Source organism: Syzygium oleosum, unplaced genomic scaffold (assembly GCF_021117445.2).
Source record: "Syzygium oleosum isolate NSW1041296 unplaced genomic scaffold, Sole_v2.1 Sole_v2.09, whole genome shotgun sequence".
In the NCBI taxonomy this organism is placed as follows: Eukaryota; Viridiplantae; Streptophyta; class Magnoliopsida; order Myrtales; family Myrtaceae; genus Syzygium; species Syzygium oleosum.
Window position 1 is genome coordinate 624,871 of NW_026607493.1, and position 26,041 is coordinate 650,911.

Here is a 26,041-nt window from a genome sequence, read left to right on the forward strand (position 1 = left end):
TAATGCAAAAATCTAGGGGAGATTGCCAACACCGCCACAACCAATACCACAATACCCAGTTCCACAACCACCACAGCCAATACCACAACAACTAGTGCCTCAGTATGAATAATTAATTTCGACGTACATACTTACATATCTTTTGTTCTTTTCTTTGCAGATATGGTAGAATATATATATATTGATTTTGATGTCATTGTGTTGAAATCACTCTCTTCTCTCAACAACACTGTTGGTCTGGAGAGTCAGCTTGATCGACGGTCTATCAATGGTGCTGTAATGGCATTCAGAAGGCATAGGTACTTCTTGTTTCTAGCCATGAAGGAATTATGCATGTGCTGTCAACTGTGATTATAACTTGTCATTTTGTAGATTCTGCTTGTGTTTCTTTTGCTCACCACTGATAGATGCTTTCACCAAATGACTTTTGTAACTGAGGTTTACGAATATGGCACTGTTTTGATATATCTGTGCAATTGAGGGCTACTTTTTTTTCTCTTCTTTCATCATGTCTTTTATATTGTTTGAACATTCTACTTCCTTCGGCAATACCATTACTATTTACAACTATTGTAAGTTCTTTTTTAACATGAATTTGACACCGCATCCCCATCTCCACAAAAAGAATATTTGTGTTAAATGTGTACAGGATTGGCTTTCTCATGTTGCTTGAAACTTGAAAAGGATGATTACTTTGGATATTTTTCTGGATCCTTAAATAAAATGAAAGGAGAGCTCCAGTGTGTATCTGCTATTTTGTTTTAGTATAACATACTGCTGATGGCATGCATTGATTCGTTATTTTTTTTTTTTTGTTACTCTATGCTGAGTCGTTAATTGCTAATCTACCCTTGCAGCCCCTTCATAATGGAGTGCTTGAGGGAGTTCTACTCGGTGTATGATGATACAGTTCAGATGGAATGGGACCGATCTTTTGACAAGAGTGGCAGAAAACTTTTCAAGAAGTGGGAAAAGAGAAGTTGAGCTGCTGGAGTTGAAAGTGCTACCCTTCTTCGTCTTCTTTCCTATTAGTAGCCAAGATATTACGAGGTATCTCTTTTCTTTGGTGTATGATTTTTTTTGTTGGAAGTATCTATATGCAGAAGCATGTAGCACCAGGAGCCATGTGGGCCCTACTTGACCCAATTGCATATGAGTGTGTGGTCCACATAATTTTGGGTGCAAGAAAGTCATGGCCTTGTTTCGCCGGTTTTTACTCCGTCGAAAATCTTTCACCGAACGCTGCGTTTCGGATTTTATTAGGGGAGACTAGGGTCTAGAGTCAAGCTTGGACAGAGAATGTCAAATGCGTTTATTAATCCCAATTTAGATCTTACACCCTGACTCGATATGATGCCGAACTCGACGATACTAACAATGAAATGACAACTTGCAAATACCGAGACCAAGCTATGTCAGAATGTAATCAACGACACAACTAATATGCGGTATTACCATTCAAGGTACGTCAGAATCTAATCAATGACGTAATTTGAGAGAATATGACTGGAATCTAATCAACAGCTATATTCCAAGCACAACGCCGGAATTTAATCGACGACGCTGAACTAATGGCACAACATTGGAATTTAATCAACAATGTTGAACCTGATAAAGACTCTTGCCGGAATTGAATCTACGACGCAGAATCTGAAAATTATAGCTAAAACTACTCCTAATGCGCTAAAAGTAAAGCTAGATAAAAGATATGTTGTGTTGTTTGCGAAAAGGGGTCCTTCTACGTTGGAAATCCTTGAGTATTTATAGAGCAGCTTGACAACTGTTGACCGAACACTTCTCCTTGAAAGTCGTTTTCCACTTCCTTACATTTCGCGCTTTAACCGTTTCCTAACTTGTCGATATTGCTTACGCTCCTTGGGCATCACGTAGTAGCTAGTTTTCTTCCACGTGTCTCTTTATTTCTTGTCATTCTTCATGCCCACGGTCATATCTTTACCTTTTGACACGTGTAAATGAATTTTTCACCACGTATTACCATATGATTTCGTGCAAAACTCGTGATTTTGAATTTTGTCGACGTCACGTGCAAAGCTCGTGATCTTGGATTCATCGACGCCATGTGCAAAGCTCGTGATCTTGAACTCATCGATGTCACGTGCAAGGCTCTTGATTTTAAACTTGTCGACACCTCTATAGTGTGTCATATCGATAATTACCTTAGGTATTCTCAATGTTTCTGGGCCTGACTTGCGGCCTTTTTCGGATTTTCGCCATGTGAGCCGCACTTTACATCCTCTGTAACTTGTGAACGGCCCACTCCCACATATGCCCCCTTTTAAAAGGAATAAATTTGAATTTATTTCTTTTAAAGGTGTACCTTGTCTGTGTACGAATCCCTAGGCGATGATCATGCTTTTCTGTCCTTTGACGTCCTTTCGAGCAGTCCCTACGAATTCTTCATCCAATACCTGTTGGACATATCACCTCGTATTTTTCCCGAATAGTTGTGACTTTTCAAATCGTCTTCTTCATCCTTTATTCTTGTAAAAACCTTGTTTCACCGACGATCCTTTCTTGAACCCTTTTCCGATCTTGATCCATCGCTTCTTATGGCGTCCAAAAAGTCTGAATATTCAGCCAGCGATTACATCGCAGCTTTTGATAAGTTTAAAGACGATCCGCGCGCTGGTAATTACTTTTTTCATTTACCGAAAGCTGTCGAGGATGAATGCAACTGTTTCTCTCTAGGCCCCAGTTTCATGGACCATCTCAATATACCTGTGAATCTCCAATTCCATTTCCCATATAAACACAGTGAGACTTTGGCACTGCAACATTCTTTTATTACGGATGTGTGGTCCACCGGGTCTTCTCAATTTCGAGGTTTCCCTTCTTACGAAGAGGATTTTCATAAATGGTTTATTTGGTTGAAGGCTGACCAAGAAAATCGACTTTTATGGATAGCTGCCAGAATCGACATCGCTCTCGAGATTAGTATGTCATCTTATGACCTAGAACGTGGGTTATTGGGCTCCGCCGTCACTTTCTGGTCCTCTTCCAACAACTGTTTCTTTTTTCCTTAGGGCCACATGTCCATCACTATGCTCGATGTGTTTGCCATAGCGGGTTTTGAATTGGTTAGTCACGCCATCGAGAATTTGCCTGTACTGTCCACTCCTTTTATCTCTGAAGATGCTCTGGCATACAGCAATTTCTTATCTCGATTTCATCGAGCTTCGGGTCCTGTTACCCAAGATAAGCGTCTCTTTTTCTTGCTCTTTTGGCTATTAAAATATGTGTTTTTTAGTCCTGCCCTTAAAGTTTGCAAAGACTATCTGCAAATTGCCGCAGCCCTAGCCACGGGACAACGCCTCGCATTGGCCCCTCTTGTTCTTGCAGTTTTATATAGAGGCTTTACTCATGCTTCTCGGGCGATGAAGTTCGGGGATTCTGGAACTATCTCGAGCGCTTTTTGGATACTTCAAGCATGGATAGTTTTGTATTTCCCTTCCCTTTTTAGTAAAAGTGATCGTCATCTTCCCTAATTGTCTCTGCAAGGGTATGGAAGACCTGTACCTTTACCCTTGGGGTGTCGATTGCTGAGCTGTTCCCCTCGGCATATTGCTTCTCAAGCGCCTCCTTTTATCTTCTATCTTCGAGCTTTTATTGAACTGAATCATGACCGAGTCATTTTCTTTAAATATGGCCATGGAGAGTTTGATTATTTGTTCGATCCAGCTCGATTCAACCTTTATAGGCCTTTCTAGACTTGTGCTCTATCTACAGTAGATCTTCCCATATGGACTTCATTGAAGGGTCGATTCTATCCTGGGTTTGAGGTATACTCTTCACAATATTGTGCTAGGCAATTTGGACTCTGGCAAGCAATTCCCATGCCAATTCCTTATTCAATGGGCTTCACGGAAGGGACCAAGAAGAAAGAATACTCTCTCAAGAATCGAAGCCCACTTATCTGTTATATTGAAATTGCTAACACAATGCGCACCCATTTCAGTGCAGACCTCCCTAATGGTTTCAGAGCCCATCCAGGATACCTTGCTGAATGGCAAACTTGGCGGTATTCCTTTGCATTTGAAAGTACATACGAAGAGGCCCTCCGGTCCGCGATTGGTCGTGTGAAGCGGAGTGGTTCTAAGAAACCGATTACCCAAGGTATAGACACCACCATTCTACGTTTTTATTCAGTTTCAATCCGGTGCATCTTCTAACTTACCATTTCTCAACTCATAAACAGAAGAAGACTTTGACGCAGAGGGTGTCAATGCTGTAGAAAATCCTACTGATGGTAAATCTCTGTCTTTCTTCCTCTGTGTCAACTCACCTTATCCTCTTCTTTATATTAGTTTGTTACTTATAAGGTCTTTCTCCCCTCTGGATTGTCTCTGGGATAAACGAAGAGGAAACATTGGAAGAGATGGTATCATTGCTGAAAAGAAAAAGGAAAAGATCTTCTCCTTCTTCTCCAAGAAAGAAGTCCAGCACTTTATCTGTTGAACCATCTGCTGAGCCGGTTGCACGTGATGTGGTTTCTTCAAAACCCAATACTTCTTTGGATAAAGGTCCGAGAGATAGCATCTCTGTTCCCACAATTCAGAACCCTATTACCACCTTGGCATCTACTGGTCTTCTTTCTGTCGAGCGGGTTAGCAACATCTCAATTCCATCGACTGGTATTTCTAGCACCACACTGGCCGCAACTACCTTGATATCTTCCGGCGCCTCTGTTACCAATTCGATGGCATCCCGAGTACAGCTCTTCACTCAGCCTGGTTCATCCACTATTGTGACCCCTGGTAAACTTTTGTCTTTGCCTGGCGTATTCTGCTCGTGTTTACTGGATTTATTTGTTCTTCTTCTCTTTCTAGTTATTCCAGCAATTGTTCCCACTTCTTCATTTGCCCGAACTGCTCCGATTCTTGATTCCACCGTAGGAACCACTGTCGCTCCTAATATGGTTGGACGTGAGACAACTATGCCTGAGATAGGTACATGTCTTTCAAACATTACATTGTCTTCAATTCTAATTCTGATATTGAGATTTTATTCCGGTTTTACAGCATGTGGCCCATCGACAAGTATTATGGTCCAACGGACCACTATTTCAGCCACTGTGGTCAATCCTTCCACAGTCTTACCATCGACGTCTTCTCCAGTATTCGTAGCTTCGGCTCTCGCAACTAACTCTGCTGAGGCCTTATCATCGACGCCTGTCTCATCAACTCCTGATCATCAGTCGACTACCGTTTATACGGACAAGGCAATGCACACTATAAACGAGGCTGAATTGTTTTGGCATTTAATCCATATGACTTGTCGCCTCATTCTTGTCAATCAAAACTGGCCATTGTCAAGAAGAAGATGGAGTTGACGCACTTTTTGGACTTCTCTATGGAGGATTTGCGAGGATGTCATATGATACCGCAGCCTTAGAGCAGTTCAAACTCCTCATTCAGCGTCTTGGGAATGACAATGCCGAAGTTGGGTCTATTCTTCCTTCGACACTCAGGAAACGACTCAAGATTTTCTCCCAAGAGTTTCAGACTATGTTCGATAAATATCAACAACTCTTGGGCCACGTACGAGAGGTGGCCATTCCCACAGAAATACATGAAGAGCCAGCTGACATTGTGAAGGAGACTAGTGAGACAGTAAACACTCGTCGTGAGTCCCTTCGGGCTATTACGGACGAAGTAAGTGTCCTTGTCGAGAAGGAAAGGCGTCTTACGGTGATCCTCGAAGAGACTCGTCGACGACGAGAGATAAAGCTTCGTCAACAGGCAGAAATTGAGCAAGAACTGCGTCATCATGTCGGTGTCTTGAAAAGCTTGAAGCAACAGGAGCACATTCGAGTACTGAACTCCGCAATAGAACATCGTCAAAATCAAAGCGCATGTACTTCAGAGATGAATAGACTAGAATCTCAATTGTTTTTGCTCCAACGAGGGGTTCACGACTTTCTGTCGGATAAACCTTCTTCTCCTCAATAAAATATCCTTATTTTCATTGAGTGTCCTACGTGTGCCACGATTGTTCATAACCAGTTTTGATAATGGATCCCGAGCCTTGCATCTTCGTTTATGTGCACGTCACCAGTTAGTGGGCCTAACTCATCGGCCAAATAGACTAGTATAAATACCTAGTAGCTGTTAACAAGCTTCATCACTTATTCCATCATAATGGCTAACTTTTCTTTTTCCCCAGCCAATGCTCAAGCTCTCCTTCGCCTGAATTATTTTGAGAACCTTCGGAGCTTTGAACGACAAGGGCGTCTTTCCCTATCCTTTATGGATTACGATGCAAAAGCTCGTCACGTGATCCTAGGTCCGTATCTCAAATCAACACCTCCACCATCCATCTTTACTTAGCATTTTCCAGGTCATTATAAGGAGGTTCTTCCCATTAGTCGATCTCGACTTAGCATCTCCACTTGGGCATCACCAAATTCTCGTTTCAACTCGTATCCGTGCTATGACGAACAATTCTCTCGGTGGTACCAAAGGATGAAGCCAGAGATGTCCAGCATTTGGAAAGCGGCAAAGATAGAAGAGGCCTTATCACTAAGCTATCTTTCCATAGATCCTGTGGAATATGGGCTTATCATAGCTCTTTGCTGTCTCTGGTCACCATCGACTAATTACTTTTTCCTGCCCCCTGGTCCGGTAACCATCACTTTGCTCGATATGTGGTCACTGACTGGCCTATCCCCTTTTGTGGAATTTTATAATCAGAAGTCGTGGTCATGTCCAGATTTTTATGGTATCTCTTCCGTTGATCTTTCATTTCATGACTTCATCAAGGAGTTTAGCAAGCCAGACGGACCAATAACTTCTCAAGAACATGTTGCATTCCTGCTTTGTTGGCTCTGTCGATATATCGTTTATTCGACTTCCATATCGTATGGGTTTGTGGACATCGCATACACCCTTACTCAGGGTGTCGATATGGGGTTAGGTCGAATGGCCTTGTGTGCCTTGTATAAAGGCCTGATCGATGCACAATCTTCATTGTTTAGTGCGTATCCTGACCCTTTCATCGGTCCTCTGTGGATATTGCATGGTTGGGTTCGATCATATTTTCCTCATCTATTCACGTCTTACGGTTCCACACCCATCGACTGGTATGATGCACAGAAGCAACCCATAGAGACTGCTTTTGGCCCCTGAAAGTTTTGTAGCATTTTTCTCCAACCAATTGGAGGGCTTCCAGTCTTGGAATACTTTCTGGGTATTCTGCTTACCTTGAAGGACTTCACTTTTCATAGGTTTGGCGTAAACTTCGTGTGTGACCCATCACCTGTTCAACATGACACCTTAATATTTTGGGCAAGCATCCTTGTTCCCACCGATCTTCCACTGGAATTCACTTTCGGAGGAAGGTTTTCTATTGGCTTTGAAGCATACAATCCTCATTACTGTGCCCGTCAATTTGGATTGGTGCAAGGTATTCCCATGCCAATCATCTACTCGGTGAACTTCCCTTATCCTTTGTCTCCAAGGAATGATGCTCTGTCATGTTACAATGAGGTTGTCAAATATATCCTCGGACAGTTCAAGCTTGTCGATAATTTCAACACTCCGTATGGTTCAATGTCATTTAATCAATGGTGGGATGAATATAAGGTCTTGATTTTTCCTGAAGACCTAGATTCTGCCTTGTCGAGGATAACCCTGCTCCCAATGGGGTTGTTACATCCTTTCAGGAGATTTCCTACGTCCGATATGCCCTTATCTCCGAGCACGCCATCATTATCTTTCTCCGATGTGGATGAATTTCTAAGCGAATCGATGGACAAAGTGAGCTCTACTATGGATCATTCTTCCCTTAAAACTCCTCAGGTTAACAACATTCAAGTCATTGGGGGTAAACGTCCCTCGGTAAGCAACTTTTTCCCTCCTGCTAATCATGATGAAATTCGCTCAAAGGGAGCCCAACTTTGTGAGCTCCTAAAGGAAGGGTACGACGTCATTTGTGACGTCCCAGAGATCGAAAGCAAAGTCAGGTCCTTGCTTGATTATCTGACTAATTTACTTTACCCTTTACCTTGTCGAGCTTTAGACTTTGCTCTTCATGAATTCTCTGATTCATTCGATGTAACTATGAAGGCTTTTAAGGCAAGGCTTGAATATGTTAATAACATCGAGGGCAAAGAGAAGACCTTGAGTCTTAAAGAAAAAGAGCTAGATGGGGCCCGTAAGGTCTTTGAGGCATTCCGTATTAACGACAGTATTTCTATGTCGACACTCTTTGGTCAAAGTAAGGTCATTCTAGACCTTGAAGCGATCATGAAGCAACTGAGCACTGAGGTGGAGGACAGCCAAGCTAGAAAGAACGAAATTCTAGAATTAAACTGTGATCGAGAAGTCCAACTTCACGGCTTCATCTTGGGCCTCGAGCAACATTTCGTTTAATTTACAGCTAGCACCATCTTTTCCTTTGTTTTCCATGTTACTAATGCTGAGAATAGTACTGCTGTAAATATTTCTACTGCTCTGCTTTTCCTTTTCCTTGAATATTATCTAAATAATCATAGTCTGCGCTGCTTTGATGACCTATATGGTATTATTGACCAAACTACCCTTTCTTTATGGTCTTGAAAAGACGTATGTGTGCACCCTTCTGCACTTGCATTTAATGAATTAGTACGATACGTAATCAATCTTTATCGGTACAATTCACTTCTGTCGTCGTATGGGCATGCGCCTAAGTAATAGTTAAATCCCATCGGTACATGTGTAAACCATCGAACGGTTGGGAGTAATCTTCGGCACGTTTTTCCCAAATCTTGCTTCGTAACCTTCAAGGAATAAATACCCATTACTCGCAACATTCCAATCCGTGTATCTTGGGCTGATCAAACAGATACGATCGTGCGAACCGAGATATTCGTCACGTCATTTGATCTTCTCGTACCGATTCGTGAAGATTTGAGACTCAAGTCGTGGGCTATAAATAGTGGGTCTATTGCGATCAAGACTTCACCACTTGACTTTGAATTTCAACTCCTCATTTTGTAAAAAAAATCTTCTTTCTTTTATTGTGCCGATCATCGATGGAATCCAGTGCTTCGTCACCAACCTTGAGTGCTCGCAAGTTCAAGGCCTTATGGAAGGAGATCATCTCCTACCTGAACCTGACCTACGCCGTTCTAGTCCTCAAGCCCCAGGCGGTAGCCAAGGTCGAGAAGCTGATTCGCAAGGGGAGACTCGATGACCTGCCCTCCGATCATCCTTTCCTTGCTGACAATGAGGAATTCGTGACCGTCTTCGAGCACGGGGTGTACCGGTTCCAGGACAATGGGAAGGCCATCTGTGCGTACTTTGTTATGGAACGCTTGTCCGAGAGCATCAAGGAGGAGGTCGAGCATGCTGATGTGGTGTACAACACACTTTTTGACGTGCAGGGCCAACTTCACTCTTCCCAAGAGCATCTTAACAAATACCGAGAGCCGATTGTTGATCGGATCTGGGGAGCGGAGAAATGACTGAGGCGAGGAGTTCCTTGCCCCGAAAAGGATGAAATCGAGATGGACCTCACGATGGATTCTCGTTGTGAAACCTTTGTCACCTCCGCTTCCACATCCTTGGGTCGACTGGCCGAAAAGTCGGATGAACTGGTGGAGTCCCACCTTGAACTTATCCGAGGGCTTAACAAACGGCTGTCGAACCTGGATGAGATGCTCCCCAAACTCGAGGAGGCCAAAGAGCAGGCTGAAGTGGCAAATCAGCGCTTAGAAGAGCGGATGCAGTACTTCGTGGCCCGTTTTAGAGAACACGTCGGTCTCGGCCTAAGAGAGTGAAGATGGCTGGCAGGTCTGGATTCGGGAGGAAGGAAGAAAGGAAGGAAAGAAGGAAGGAAGGAAGAAGAAGAAGGAGAAGGAGAAGGAGAAGAAAACCAAAATAATGTCCCCCTCCTTTTTTTTTTGTAATCTGTCTTTTGCTTGTGAATGAAACTGGACTTACTCAGAATTTTCAGTCTCTTCTTCCTTCATGTCTCCCATCTCCTACATAGTAGGATAATACTTCTTCAAATATTTACCGTTGATAGTACGGGGAAATTCCCTTCCATCGATGTCCATTAATAGATAAGCATTTTCGACAAATGCTTCGGCTACCATGAATGGTCCTTCCCAAGTTGGTGACCATTTACCAAATTTTTCACTGTCCAAACTCATTGGCAAAATGGTTTTCCAGACTAAGTCGCCAATTTCGAACTGTTTATGTTTTACATGTTTATTATATGCTTTGGCAACTCTATCTTTCTGGAGGATTAGCTTTTCCAGGGCAATCGCTCTGTTCTCTCATAATTCATCGACGTTGGCAAACATTAACTCGTCATATTCCTCCTTGGCCAAGTTATTTTGAAGTCTGACTCGTAGGGATTGAACCGTCACTTCAATAGGGAGAACTGCCTTTTGTCCATAGGTGAGCATGTATGGGCTAGTTCCGGTAGTAGTCTTTTTGGACGTTCTATAAGCCCATAATACAGTCAACAACAACACATCCCACTCTCTGGGATTATCCTTCAGGTGTCGTTTAATTAGTGCAATGATGGCTTTGTTGGAGGCTTCAGCTTGGCCATTGGCTTGGGCATAATAAGGAGTTGAATGAATTATTTTAATGCCTCTAGCCTTGGCGAAACTAATCACCTCTTGCCCAGTAAAAATCGTGCCTTGATCCGTAGTTATAGATTCTGGAATGCCAAATCGATGGATAATGCGCTCCTCGATGAACTCTTTCACTGTCTTTTGTGTTATATTCTTATACGAGGCCGCTTCAACCCACTTGATAAAATAGTCGGTAGCAACTAGAATGATGCTATGTTTTCTTGACGAAAGGGGGTAGATTTTTCCTATTATATCCATAGCCCAGCCTCTAAACGGCCAAAGTTTGATAATAGGTTTCATTACGGCTGCAAGAACATGTTGAATGGGTCCGTACCTTTGACAAGCTTCACATCCCTTAGCATAGCTTATGCAGTCTCGGGTAATAGTTGGCTAAAAGTAACCATGTTGACGGAGTAACCACTTCATTTTTATCCCTGATTGATGGGCCCCGCATATGCCTTCATGAACTTCGGCCATTGCTATCACAGATTCTTGTCATCCTAAATACTTGAGCAATAGTCCATCCACAGTCTTACGATATAACTCGTCTCCAATCATTAAATAATTGAAGGCTTTTCTATTGAAATTTTTATCAGTAGAGACTGGGTTGTTGAGATATTCTATAAATGGGGTTCTCCAATCTTGGGTTACTACTTCTTCAACAGTCATGTTGTCGACAAAAGTTTCTATCGATTGTGTAAACATGACTCTATTGTCCATCGATGGTAAGACCTTGGTCTGAGTAATCATATGGCCAACAAGCTCTTTTGATATTTTATAACCGGAAGCCATTTGTGCCAAATCATTAGCCTCCACGTTATGCTCTCTTTTAATATAGATCAACTCAAAGTCGTCAAAGTGATTTAGGAGCTCCTTGGCCAGTGAATAATAAGATATAATATTCTCGTTAAGACACTGGTACTCCCCAGATAATTGCTTTATCACTAATTGAGAATCCCCTATAACTTTGACGAAACATATTTTCATGTTGGCCAAGATGTTTAAGCCAATGATTAAGGCCTCATATTCGGCCTGATTATTGGAACATTCAAAATCCATTTTGAACATAAGTTTCGTTTTCTGTCTATGAAGGGATATTATCATGATCCCAGCCCCAGCAGACCCAGGGGTACTAGATCCATCGAAGTAAAGCTGCCATGGGACCACGTGAACGTATCCCTGACAGCTTTCATCTTGTGCTCCAGGATATTCCGTAATGAAATATGTTATGGCTTGTCCTTTTATTGCTTTAAGTGGTACATAGACCAGATTTATTTCGGTGAAAGCAAATGCCCACTTAGCAATTCGGCCTTGAACAATAGGCCGAGTCAACATGTACTTAATCACGTCTGTTTTACATATCACATGTACCGTAGTCGGCAGCATATAATGACGTAATTTTGTACATGCATAAAATAATGACAAGCATAGCTTCTCAATCGCAGTGTATCTTGTTTCAGGATCATTCAACATCCGACTCAAATAATACACCGCTTGCTCTTTGCCTTCACCATTCTCCTGCGCCAGCATACATCCGATGGTAGTATCGGTAGCGGCCAAGTACAATTTCAATGGTTGACCCGCTCTTGGCGGCATCAATACTGGTGGATTAACCAAGTACCGCTTTACTTGGTCAAAAGCATGTTGATGTTTGTCTTCCCATACAAATTCTTCTTGACTTTTCAACTTCAACAATGGGGAAAACACCTTAATGTTTCCTGACAGGTTAGCAATAAATCGACGCAAAAAATTTATCTTCCCTAAAATCATCTGAAGTTACTTTTTGGTTGTGGGGGGCGGCAATTCTAAGATGGCTTTAGCTTTATTCTTATCGATTTCAATTCCTCTTTGATTAACCAGGAACCCTAAGAAGTTACCAGCCCTTACTCCAAAAGCACATTTCAATGGATTCATTTTTAGGTGAAATTTCTGCATCCTAATAAAAGATTGTTCTAAATAATTTAAATGACATACCTAGTCTGATTTGACAATAATATCATCGATGTAGACTTCCATAAAGTCCCCAATCATGTCATGAAAGACGAAGTTCATGGCTCTCTGATAAGTTGCCCCTACATTCTTTAATCCAAATGGCATGACGAGCCATTCAAAGGTGCCAATAGCCCCAGGACACCTGAATACAGTTTTATGGACGTCCTCTTTAGTGATGAATATTTGATTGTAGCCTGAATGACCATCCATTAATGACATAATTTCATTTCCAGAAGCCGAGTCAACTAACATATCTGCCATTGGCATCTGGTACTCATCCTTGGGCGTGGCTGCGTTTAAGTCTCAGAAATCAATACAGACACGTAACTTCCCATTCTTTTTCTTTACCGGGACTATGTTAGACAACCATTCGACGTACCATGCCGTTCTAATAAACCCTGCTGCTAACAATCGCTCGACTTCTTCTTTTACTTTAAGAACAACCTCCGAGGCGAATCGTCTGGGCGGCTGTTTATGAGGCCTGAACCCCTTTTTTATGGGTAGTCGGTGTTCAACAACATCTCTACTTAATCCTGGCATCTCTTTATAGTCCCAGGCAAAACAATCCCTATACTTCTTCAGGAGTCTTATCAACTGAGCTTTGAAGTCATCATCGATCAACGAACTTATGTAAATAGGTCGATGTTCATTGCCTAGCCCAAGGTTGACTTCTTGTAACAGGTCTTGAGCTTTAATTGATTTTTCAATTTCTTTTATAGGTGATTCTTCAAACTCAAGGATTCCATCGACAGCTTCTGTGAATTGTTCTGCGAGCTCGGCCTGATAGGTCGAGTACCTCTCAATGAGGTCTTTTGACAATATAAGGTTCTCCATGGACAACCTCATTTAATTGTGCTGCCAGTTGACTCTTCGGGAGCCACTCAACGATCCCTTTGTCGAAACAGCAAAATGCAATACTATTGGGGTCAACGAGAGGTGGCTTACTGATGGATATACTGTCTTCCAGCGCCAATGCATGTGTATAGGTTGTCTGTGACTTGGTATTTGCTTTGACGTATTCTACCTTATCTCCATTCCAAAATGCTAGCATCTGATGGAGACTTCATAGTACGCATTGATTACCATGGATCCAGTCTCGGCCCAATAGCAAATTGTAAGATCCATCTGCATTAACCACACAAAAGGATGTCCTGGAAGTTTTGGTGCCAACGGTCAAGTCAGCAATGAAAATTTCTTTAACTTCGGAGACTTCTCCAGTAAAGTCGGACAATTGGATGTTCGACGGAATAATCTCATCGTCATGCCTTCCCAGTTTCTTGTAGAAACGATATGGGATGAGATTCAGTGTAGATCCCTCGTCCACTAATACTCGAGACACCGGTCGGCCATTAACTTTTGCGTTGATATTCAAAGCCCTTAAATGGTTTGAACCCTTGGGTGGAGGTTTCTCGAATTCAACCACCTCCTCGATATCAAAGTGAAATTCTGCTTTTTCTTTCTCTTCCATTGTAATTTCTTCCGTATGACTTGGCTCCACCGTCATAACCCGAAGGTTTGATGGAAGACATACTCGAACCATACAAGAACTTAATGACGAGATTGATCTTGACAATTGTTGTGGTTCACACTGTGCAGGCTCAATGCCTTGCTTTGGTGAAGATTGCTGAGGTCGATCAGATGTCGACACTTGAATTCCTGGTTTTCTTTTCCAGACTAAGTTTCTACGTTTATGGTACTTTGGCTTGACCTTTTGTTCTGCGATTAAGGTTGGTCTAACCTGCTTGATGTGAACTTGACTTACTTGTTGTTGGAGCTGATACTCCTTTCTTTTCCTCAGCATTCTCCTTGTTTGAGTCCGCGTCAAATTTAAACTACGGTTTTGAGTTCGGCGGGCCTCATACCATTGACCTACAAGTGGGTCTTTTGGCACTCTCAGAGTTTGTCGACGTGATGGATGAGGGTCTGTGTAAAGATCCTCTTGATCAGGAAAGTTAGAACCCCATCCGCTTGGCTCAATCTTCCCATTGTACGAAGGTGGTGGAGCATAACTAACATAATAATCATATTTACCACTAGGCTCTCCCAAAGTACCAATAGTCGGATCACCTTCTTCGTACCTTTGCTTGAATGACTTAATAGTCTTATTATGGCTTCGACGGCCTCTATGATGATTAACACCCATAGGAGGAGTTTGTTCATCATATGAATCAGTGAGGACCAAGTCGCGGAATCCGTCGACAACTTCACTAGGCGGACGTCTTCGACTGTTGGAGTAATGTTTGTCTTGTTCCAATAGTTGTCTATACTTTTCGCAAAAACGATACGGCTGATGCCCCCTGGTCTTTGTCCTTAATGACACCATCCCCGTCATTACAGGAAAAGGATCGACATCAACTTCCATCGGGGACTTACCTTTGTCCTCAGAGAATTTTATCTTCCCTTGCTTAATAGCTTCCTGGACGTTTTTTTAAATACAAGACAGTCATTGGTGGCATGGCTCCTTGAATGATGCCATTTACAATACTTCTTTCCCGCTAATTCTTCTTTGGTAGGTATAACCTGACCCTCCGTGAGTTTGATCTGTCCGTCGACTAATAATAAGTCAAATATTTCCTCTGTCTTATTGATATCGAAAGAATAAAAAATAGGTTCCTTAGCCTTGGACATGAGGTTAGACTTTTCTTTAACTCTTGCTGGCTTTAGAGCCTTGCAAACGTATGACTTATCTATCACCATTTTAGCGAGAGCCACATCTGCTATATCTATTGATTCAGTTTCATCCTCGCTCTCGTTAGCGTCAGCCCAACGAACTTCACCCCGTCGACCATACCTTTTGTCTTTTTCCTGAAGGAGACTTTCATGCTTAGTAGCTATGGTTGATAACTGGAACAGATCTGAATATGGTTGTCCAACCATTCTGTCACGCCCCGTACCCCACGAAGCACGAGCATCCCACGCAAAGGTCGAATTTGTTGCGACGTCCCAGGAAGAGTCGCCGACCCAACGCCCAACGCACAGATCATTGCACATGCGGAAGCAACGTATATATATACACACACACACCCGTACAATAAACAAGACAACCATGGATAGCCCAACAACGAAAATCGATATGATTAAAAACACACTTTTGCCTTACCATAAAATATACAATATTCATTTACAGGGGTACAAACAACAGACCCAAAAATGATCAACAGCCACTACAATCAAAAAGGGACAGTGGCCGGGAGTCAGGGATACTAGATTAGATGGGGCTCTAGTCGAAAAGGTACAGCCCGATCTATCTAAAGCTGGGATCAACCTAGGGGACCCAGTCCGGGTAAGAACCAGAAGACTCAGAGGATGAAGAACTATCAGGCAGCTCCTCCTCGGAATCTAATGAGTCCAACTCGTACTCAGCCTCCGCGGCCTCCTCATCCGCGTCCATTGGCTCTACTGCACCCTCTAGCTCCATGTCCTGCTCCATGGGTTCTGGTTCTTCTTCTGCTTCCATCGACTCCAGATCATCTACCTCCCAGACAACAGGTTCAACTCCAGCACTCGAACTCCCATCAGACGAGGCTTCGGGGCTAACTACGTCTCCATCAGGACACTGCGGGTCTACCTCACCCTGCCCGTTAACCGGGACATCAAAGGTACGAAGGGGTCCATACTCTCCGAATTGATCTCTAAAACACCAGGCTACATATTCGTGGTGCTGGGGGTACCCTTCTCCCACGTCAACCAATATCATAGTATGATACCTAATATATGCATTCCCATTCCATAAGGGATGCTCGGTCGACGTCCGCCCTAGTTGGCGCGGAATCCCAAAACGCACTGGAGCATCCGGCATCCTCAGGTCCGGGGGTCTGAAAAGTTTGGGTTTATACAACAATGAGACGAATCTCAGCGTGTAAAAACCCCTAAACCTAAACTAGGCTAACATACACCTCCTGACAGGCAAACAAACACAATGCATAATAATTGCAACCAATTGACCTAGGCCCTCGGCCCAGATCGAGCATACAATCGACCCTACAGGTTAGGCATTTTATAATAATATTCACGGCACATACGCGAACACATTGGTCACACGTACGCCATATGCATGCTCATGCTCATTAATGCCTATCTCACACACGAGTCACCGACACGCACATTAGCCACATACTCTAGCACACATCTACCATGCTCATGACCGGCTCAATCATGCTTTCTCGCACACGGTTCATTTTGCAATTATAAACCGACCCGAAGGCCAACAAATATTCCGATCCGAAGGCCACATTATAAACCGACCCGAAGGCCAACAAATATTCCGACCCAAAGGCCAACAAATATTCCGACCCGAAGGCCGCATTATAAACCGACCCGAAGGCCACGACCCGTAGGCCAACAACACTTCACGGCCCGCGCCAAAGCGCATCCGGCCCGGTGTCTCTAGCCCGCGTAAAACGCATCAGGTGCAACACCGATCTCCTCACGGACCAACGTCGTCTTTCGGACGAACCGGGTACTGTCCTTTAGGACTTATAGTGATCACACGGCACACAGCCAATTTTTATCTGAACCCAGCGTAAAACGCATCGGGCAATTAGGGGTGATCATATGCTCATGCCAGGCACGCATACTCGCACAATTTCGTCTCATGCTCATTCTCAGCATACGGAATGCGTGGCCATGCAATTCCTGCACTCGAGCAAATGATGCAAATCACATGAGCATATAATTACAACACTGGCACATCAATAAATCACTAATTCATATGAGCATATAATTCCACATAGCCCAACACATAATTCACACTCTTAGGCACCCTAATTCACGCCAAATCAATGGCCAATCGCACACCGCATTAATTGGTCACACAACCACACGGCATGGCATCACATAATTGAGTACAAAAAGGGCACCAATCAACCACCAATCAATCAATCATGGCACCTTAGAGATTTCACATATAAATCCTAAACAATCCGAACTTAGGCTAAATTAAACCAATCGGGACAGCCACTATTCAAGTCCGATCAGACCACAAAATCATCATTAAAAACCTCCTTAGGCTCCTCAAATTGTCATCAAACCAGCCAATCATTTTCAGTCCAATAACCAAGTCCCGAACAACCTAATTAATCCCTCAAATCTACCTAAACCCGTCTAGAAACGCATAATTGTCCTAATTAAGGTTTAGGGAGTTATACTCGCTTAATCCTAGGCTCCAAACAAGGCTAGACGATGGGGAACGAGCGGCCGATCACCGGCGAGCGGCGAAATCAGCGGCGGCGTCCCGGCGGTCTGGCGGCTCCTTCATGTCGGCAGTTCTCGGCCTAGGCGTGTCCGGCTGTCCTCACCGAACGGAAGAGAGAGACGAGAGAGAGAGAGAGAGAGAGAGAGAGAGAGAGAGAGAGAGAGAGAGAGAGAGAGAGAGAGTGTGTGTGTGTGGGACGAGAAGGGTGATGGACGGTCGGGTGGTGCTCGGGCGGTGGCACGGCGGCGAGTGGTGGTGCTCCGGTGAGCTTGGCGGTGGACGGCCGAGAGGGGAACAAGACCGGCGGGAGAGGAGAGAGGAAGGAGAGAGAGAAAATGACTTGGCTTGGGGGTGAAGGAATGATCAAGAGAGAGAGACAAGGGCAATAAATAACTTTGGCCAATTTTCCCAAATTCCAAAAATGCCCTTGAACACTTGGCCCTCATTAAACCCTATCCAATAATGGAGGGGCATTTTGGTCTTTCACTTGCTGAATTGTTGGGCTGAAATATAGCCTTAAATTAATCCCCAAAATTATCCAAAATTCGGAATGCCCAAAATTAGCCTAGGGGCAAAATGGTCATTTTTTAATTTCGGGCTGAAATTCCATTTTTCGACCTTACTAACCCCAAATACATGTGGCCACACTAAAACGACATCGTCCTCGCAAAATAGTCGCTCACGACCCCGAAATCCGACGACCAAGTCCGGATCCAATTCCGTGATCAAAAGTGCTCAATTTACCATTTTAGGGTCTCTCACTAACGGGCGGCTATTTAGGGGTTACGCGTATCGACCTAGGGTCACTCGAGTTATGAAGGCCTCGATTACTAGGAGAACGTGAGGAATTATTACTAGTTCCGGAGGTCGCGATCGTTCGGTTTAAGTTCGGGATTTGTTCGCCACGCGCACTCTCGGTCTTGCGGAATCACCCGCGATCCGATCGTACGTCATTGGCCAAACTAAATCCGTCACCCTCCTAGGATCGGCCTACGTTGGCCCAAAATATTTCCTCGTCGTTTCTCGGAATCGGTGCTCAATTCGCGATCGGGTCCCTGGTCCACGCACCGTTTTTATAATTAGCCATTCCATATCGGTTAGTATCCCGAGAGAGCTCAATTTCGGGCCAGACTTACTAAAATCAGAAATAATATCAATATTATTGATCCCGGAAATGAGTCGAAATTCAGGATGTTACACATTCTTTCTCGGATTTCAAACTTTAGTTCATTAAAAGCGAGGTCTGCAAAAGTTTTTTCAGGTAAAGGGACTAAATACTTATTCCTTGCCCTTTTAAACTTGGAAATGAACTGATCGACAGATTCATTAGCTAACTGTCTCATGGTCGATAGATCTGCTACCGACAAATCCGGCACAGCTCTTTGAAATTGGCAGTGAAATAACCTCTCCATTTGTTCCCATGATGTAACCAAATTTGCAGGTAAGGCAGTATACCATGTAAACACGGTTTTTGACAAGGATAAGAGAAATAGTCTCAACTTCCAATAATCAGCATAAGCCGCATCACCACATTGAGCCAGAAAACGATTAACATGTTCAAAAGTGGACTGGTCTTCCTCTCCAGTAAACAATGTAAATTCTAGCATTTTAAAACCTCTTGGATATGGTATAGTATCCATCCAATCAGGATATGATTTTCTATAAACGTTTGGGAGGTATCCCATATCATGGCCATATCCCCTCATTACAGGGTCCGCTACTAACTGATTTTGCACTTGACCCACGACAGGCGCAGGAGCTACAATATAATTAGGTGGCAATGGTTGATTCAAATTTTGATGAGGCAATTGGTAAAATGGCTTCTGTTGTAACTGTGGCTGCTGTTGAGGTGGTGGATGCATTAGCTGTGGTACGTTGTGAGCAATCAGAGGTGGGTTAGCTGGTGGGTTTAACTGTGCTGGCAATGGTTGCTGGATTTGAACATTTGGACCCATAGGGGGTGGAAAATGCTGATTTACGTTAGGCGCCACAAGCTGGGGTGCCTGACGTTGTGGTTGAATGTTCATTTGTTGGATCTGTTCTTGCCCCCTAAGCAAGGGTGTTGCAAGATTCTAAACATCTAGGACTACGGGTGGACGATTTACCTAGACCACAGAGGGGCCATGCACCTGAGTAACCTGATGTCCCCTTTGGAGGTTTTCATCGATCATCGACTGTCGAGCAATTCCTCCATTTGGGTCCACACTAGCGTGAGTTAATTCCTCGCTGGGTGCTATTGGCAAAGTTTCTCTCCTTGGTAATATTCGAATGGGTGGGATCGGAGACGTACTTTGCATCATTGTTCCAAACTGTACTGCAGAACCCCCCAATGCTGACGGAGATCCTGTTCTCAGTTGGGTCGGTACGATGTTCCATCCATGTTGACCTTGCGTGCATTCATGATAAGTGTTAATAATCAAAGGCCTAATCACTTCAGTCATACGCCTTACCACATAATCAGCAAACTCGTTTTGAGTTTCTTCGATAGTCCGCCTCATGGTAGAAAGTGCAACTGGTGTGAGCTCAGTTTGCCTTCTATCTTCAACACGCTGCCTCGACATATCTGCAACCTCCTCTCGAGATTGGTTAGCAACCTCGGTATGAAGAAGTTGAGCGGATGATGTCTCAGCAAGGTATTATCTTCCGCCATCGACGCAGCTTGCTTGTCAGTAGTATTATCCGAGTTGGTTCTACTCCGGGTGCGTGGCATAGCACTCTCTCTACTTAACTCAATAGAAGTCCCACCGGGCGTGCCAAAAAGATGTTTCACCGGTTTTTACTCCGTCGAAAATCTTTCACCGAACGCTGCGTTTCAGATTTTATTAGGGGAGACTAGGGTCTTGAGTCAAGCTTGGACAGAGAATGTCAAATGCGTTTATTAATCCCAATTTAGATCTTACACCATGACTCGATATGATGCCGAACTCGACGATACTAACAATGAAATGACAACTTGCAAATACCGAGACCAAGCTATGTCGGAATCTAATCAACAACACAACTAATATGCGGTATTACCATTCAAGGTACGTCAGAATCTAATCAATGACGTAATTTGAGAGAATATGACTGGAATCTAATCAACAGCTATATTCCAAGCACAACGCCGGAATTTAATCGACGACGCTGAACTAATGACACAACATTGGAATTTAATCAACAATGTTGAACCCGATAAAGACTCTTGCCGGAATTGAATCTACGACGCAAAATCTGAAAATTACAGCTAAAACTACTCCTAATGCGCTAAAAGTAAAGCCAGATAAAAGATATGTTGTGTTGTTTGCGAAAAGGGGTCCTTCTACGTTGGAAATCCTTGAGTATTTATAGAGCAGCTTGACAACTGTTGACCGAACACTTCTCCTTGAAAGTCATTTTTCACTTCCTTACGTTTCGCGCTTTAACCGTTTCCTGACTTGTTGATATTGCTTACGCTCCTTGGGCATCACGTAGTAGCTAGTTTTCTTCCACGTGTCTCTTTATTTCTTGTCATTCTTCACGCCCACGGTCATATCTTTACCTTTTGACACGTGTAAATGAATTTTTCAATGTGTATTACCATATGATTCCGTGCAAAACTCGTGATTTTGAATTTTGTCGACGTCACGTGCAAAGCTCGTGATCTTGGATTCGTCGACGCCACGTGCAAAGCTCGTGATCTTAAACTCGTCGATGCCACGTGCGAAGCTCGTGATCTTGAACTCGTCGATGTCACGTGCAAGGCTCATGATTTTAAACTTGTCGACACCTCTATGACGTGTCCTGTCGATAATTACCTTAGGTCTTCTCAATGTTTCTGGGCCTGACTTGCGGCCTTTTTCGGATTTTCGCCATGTGGGCCGCACTTTACATCCTCTCTAACTTGTGAACGGCCCACTCCCACCAGAGGTAATTTTTAGTGTCAACAGGCCTCATGTCAGACTACGTCTTAATGCATAAGTTCACTTGGATGTATCATTCAAAGCTGTGAACATCTTAATATACAAACTAGGTGAGACCATGAGAAAATATCCCAAGCTGATTGCATAAAATGAAGCAAGAATGCACTAAGGATAAGTTACATTAACAGCTATAGTTAAGTGATAGGACATGGGATATGGTAATTGCTGAAAGCCTGACCTACATTTCCTTCTAATCAAGCTTTCTTATCTGTTAAAGTACATAAGTTTTGTCTTGCCATGTGGAGGTGTTGTTGTTGAAGGTGGACTGTACCGCTGAATATTTTAAGGCTAGTTGATTGAAAATTGGAAAAATAAGAAATATAAGAACTTTGAATGACTGAAAGTGTCAACACAGACGGGTCCAGTTATTATGTCACTGTTTGGAAGGATGCTGAGATAACTATTGCTTCTGAGAAACAACCCGCTCTTATCTTCTGCACCACTTCTGGGAGACAGTAAAAACAATACTTTTTGCTTGTGATGAGGATTATAATCCTTATGGATGTGAAGTTCATCATTTCCTCCTCGACAAGTATGTGGATGGTTTCCAGCATCAGCTGCAAATTGAAATAGATCAGCTTAATAGAGGCAAAATGCTTGATCTGTCATTAGATTATGGATCCCGAACCAGAAACATTCCACACAAGACAGTAGAGGAAGTGAAAACTAGATATATTGCTCATGTCGGGAGATGAGAGTTCATTTTTTAAATTACAGCAGTTAAAATCTTCTCAAACCTTCAATTGAAAAATTGAGCAGCATCACAATCTGATTGGTGTGGCTAAACAAAGCATTAGGCATGTATAGGCAATCTGAAGTGATGGGATGTCTAGATAGGTTTCAGTTGTATTGACGTGATTGAGAGAAGGTGCAAAAATAATGTCTATCCTGCATGCGTGATGAAGTTGGATTTTCTGGGCTTAATAATAAACAGGGCTTGATGGAGTATGATGAAAGCCGTTGAATCTAAGTAGATGGCTTTCACGATGCTTGCTTCTAACGGTCTTCTTTTAGCCTTTGTTTCATGGGGAAAAATCCACGCATTTTCATGAAAATTTGCAGCAATTATTAAATTGTTAATCCTGGCAACTGGAGATGTCAATTTCCAACAACTTGAACCAGGAATACTGATTGTGATAGCACCTTGAGTATGCCTCTGTCGTACTGATTTTATGAGAGAGGCGTGTGATCTTACAAACTTGAACCAGCAAAAAAATAATGTTGATTGCACCCTCTCGGATGATACGCTATGTAACTTCACATCTATTTATCAGTTATGACGAGAACACAGGCATATAGTTGCGCATGCATGTCATTTCTGTGCCAGTCCTTTTCAAACGTGCACATTAGATCTGGTATGAACAACTTTTTCTTGACTGCTGATGCCATTTGAGTTGTTTCCTAAGATCTTTTTTTTGTCATTTAGACCATATAGAGCTTAACGTTTTCATGTCAAAAGCTAGTCTGCCCTTAAATTGACCTTTGTGAGCTGCAAACAGATACTTCGTTACTCCTTCAACGGAAATTGAACGTGGACAACAAGATTCTCTTTTCAGAAAAATTCTGGATGAATCCTCAACATTTCATTTTTGGAACAGCGTTACTTCTACTCTTGTTCCTGAGCCAGGAAGTCTTGTAACCAGGCTAATTGACCACAGATGTATCCATTGCTCTGACGTATTGTGAAATGCACCCAATTTTTCCTCAAGTTGATTGAAGACTTCAGCTAGCACCCTAATTGGCTCGAAGCAATCACTGGTCAAATGCTGAGGAGATTCAGGTTTATTGCTCTGACATGTGGCCCAGTTTTTGGTTATGAGTAGGGGCCTTACGTATTCGTCTTAATGATAAAGAAAATTCCATGAAGAAGGGGGTTTGACCACCTACGGGAACGGCTTCAGAAGAAAGCCGACCATATACGGAATTATGTTAGGTGGGCATATATGTTGTTGTACAGCTATTTTCTTTATTATCCGTGTTAAGAGTTTTTCCATTTCTTTTCCTTATCAGTGCTTGCACAAATGAATTAGTGGGAAATTGGAAACGGTGGTTCACCCCTTTTTACAATGGAAAAAATGTTCTTCCCTTCAATTAATATTTACTGTTGCTATATACATTGATCGTGTAGGATTGTGTATGCTATCTTCGTTGCTATATCAGTAATCATATCATCTAGGCATCTGCAATTATCCTGTATTGCCAGGAAATGGACAACGAGCAAGCATGTGTGATTATGCTTTTGTTTACAGCAAAGTGTACGTGCTTGTCCCCTCCTGCGACGTTTCGCATGTTCAGCTGGACATCTTTGTTTCTGTTGTTTGGTACACGACTTATATCAGAAGCACCAGGAGACCTACATATTCGGCAGTCACTTTGGACTTCGTCCTCCTCGTTGGAAACTTAAGTCCGATTTCATCTTCTAACGTAGTAAGCTGCACAATTGTTGTCATTTAGTTTCGTTGGAACTTTAAGGCCAATTTCATTCTCTAACGTAGTAGCTGCATAATTGTTGTCATTTAGTTTGACGACCAAACGAGGATTAGGCATCCGTAGAGTATGCATTCTTGTGCTTCGGTTCGTTTCTCAGTAACAAGGATCATTTGCTTCTACTACTAGGTGTGGGTACTCCTGGATTGCCTTGTAGTAGTTTGGGTCATACTGGAAACCTCGTCACTGGCATAGTGAAGCTGGGTCAACACTAATATTTACTTCAAAAACAAGAAACTACTGGAGTTACAACAAGCGATAGCAACTGTACTATTACGGTAGAAGCAATAGATAGGGAACTGCACGAGTGAGTTCATTTGTTGTAGGAGGATGATGCTGCAAAAGCACTGTTTCTCCGGATCCTCACCGTCGGAAGAAGCAAAGACGGGGAATTTCATTGAGCTGCTGCAGTCACAAGGCGTGCCAACACAGCCTCGTTCGGTTCCGGCATCGCGGTCTCCGCAAGCCATGCCGGTCTCCGGACATTGACAGTGGGAAGTGGGAACTCATTCTTGAAGTCAGCATGTACCCATCTCCACAAGTCAACCTCCTCAGTCCAGAGCATTGGGACCATAGCATCTCCTGCTCACGGGGTTCCATACCCACTGCACCAGGTACTTCCTCCCCTTAACTCCGTTCAAGTTGTACCCACTCCCCCACGAGTCCTTGTTCACCGCCCCAACATACCCTCCACCCCCACCCCTCCCATACACCCCCAGGCATAGGTCAGCGATCTCGGTCGGTACCGTGGGGTCGTCCCCTGCATACCACGCGTTCACGAGCGGGTTGCTCGAGACCTCGGCAAGCTCGTGGGCGATCACGCTGATCATCCCGTCCACCCCCACATCCCCGTTCGGCAGCTTCATTAGGTCGTTGCCCCCGTTCGTGCTCGGCGGCGGCCTGCCCGAGTACTTCGGCCAGGCGAACGGGTAAGCGCAGATCCCGGGGCACTGCGTCCCACTATAGCCGATCCACGCATAAGGAACGGTGACGCCTACGATCGTGGGGAACGTGAAATAGTGGAACCCGCACACGGCGCGGCAGAAATCCTGGACTTGGACGTCAGAGGAGGTGAGGACTAAGTAGAGGCCATTGTGAGGATTGAGTGGCAGAGCGTGTGGATCTGAAGCGGTGACAGAGTGTTTGATGACGGACTGGATGTCCAAGCGGCTGAGGTAACCTCCGTGGGAGTATTTGAAGTCGTAGAACTCCCCGGAAAGGGCAATGTCTCCGGTGATGTTGGACCCGGTTTGGTCGGTGTAGAGCCGGATGGTGCGCCACCAGTCGGCGACCGAAGGATGAGAGGCATAGGACGATGGAGCGGAGAGGGAATAGATGAAATCTCGTATGGTGGCCTGCTGGTTCTGGTACCAATGGCCATTCCATATGATGTAAACGTTGATGGGAGATGCAAGGACAGGACCCATGTGGTACTGTAGGTCCACAAGATCCGACGAGCCCTCGTAGTTCTTGGCCTCGCTGAACTCTCCGCTCTGGTCCAGTGACGATGCCGTGGAAGAAAACCTCAAGAGACAGACACAGAGCAAGAGAAGCTCGATCCACCGGTTCTGCATTTTTGCTTGTTTTTCTGTCTACTGATGAAGTTGTCTTGTAGATGGTGATGGCCAGAGAGAGAGCAAGTGATTATAAAGAGAAGACGTGGGGTAGCTAGCTTCTTCTTCAGTAATGGGAAGGAGAGATTCTTCTCTTTGCAATATTTATATAAATTCCGACTTTCCATGGTTGCTGCTTTATAATATGTTGCTTGCCCCCACATCTCGTGTTCGATCTTCTTGTCCCTCCTTCTCGAGATCCAATTGGGATTCTTCAATTTGATTGTCT

The 26,041-nt window shown here is 43.6% G+C and overlaps 1 protein-coding gene and 1 long non-coding RNA gene across 2 annotated transcripts; one reads left to right on the plus strand and one right to left on the minus strand.

The window, feature by feature from the left end:
• The first annotated feature begins 174 nt into the window (after nt 1–174).
• On the plus strand, nt 175–23,779 carry LOC115680348 (uncharacterized). Its single transcript, XR_004005635.2, has 3 exons — nt 175–299; nt 858–1,050; nt 23,212–23,779. It is a non-coding gene; the product is annotated as an uncharacterized LOC115680348 (long non-coding RNA).
• Nucleotides 23,780–24,330: 551 nt separating this feature from the next.
• Nucleotides 24,331–26,041, minus strand: LOC115680346 (protein EXORDIUM-like 7). Its single transcript, XM_030604147.2, has one exon. The coding sequence runs from the start codon at nt 25,771–25,773 to the stop codon at nt 24,751–24,753; it is 1,023 nt and encodes a 340-aa protein (XP_030460007.2). The 5' UTR covers nt 25,774–26,041; the 3' UTR covers nt 24,331–24,750.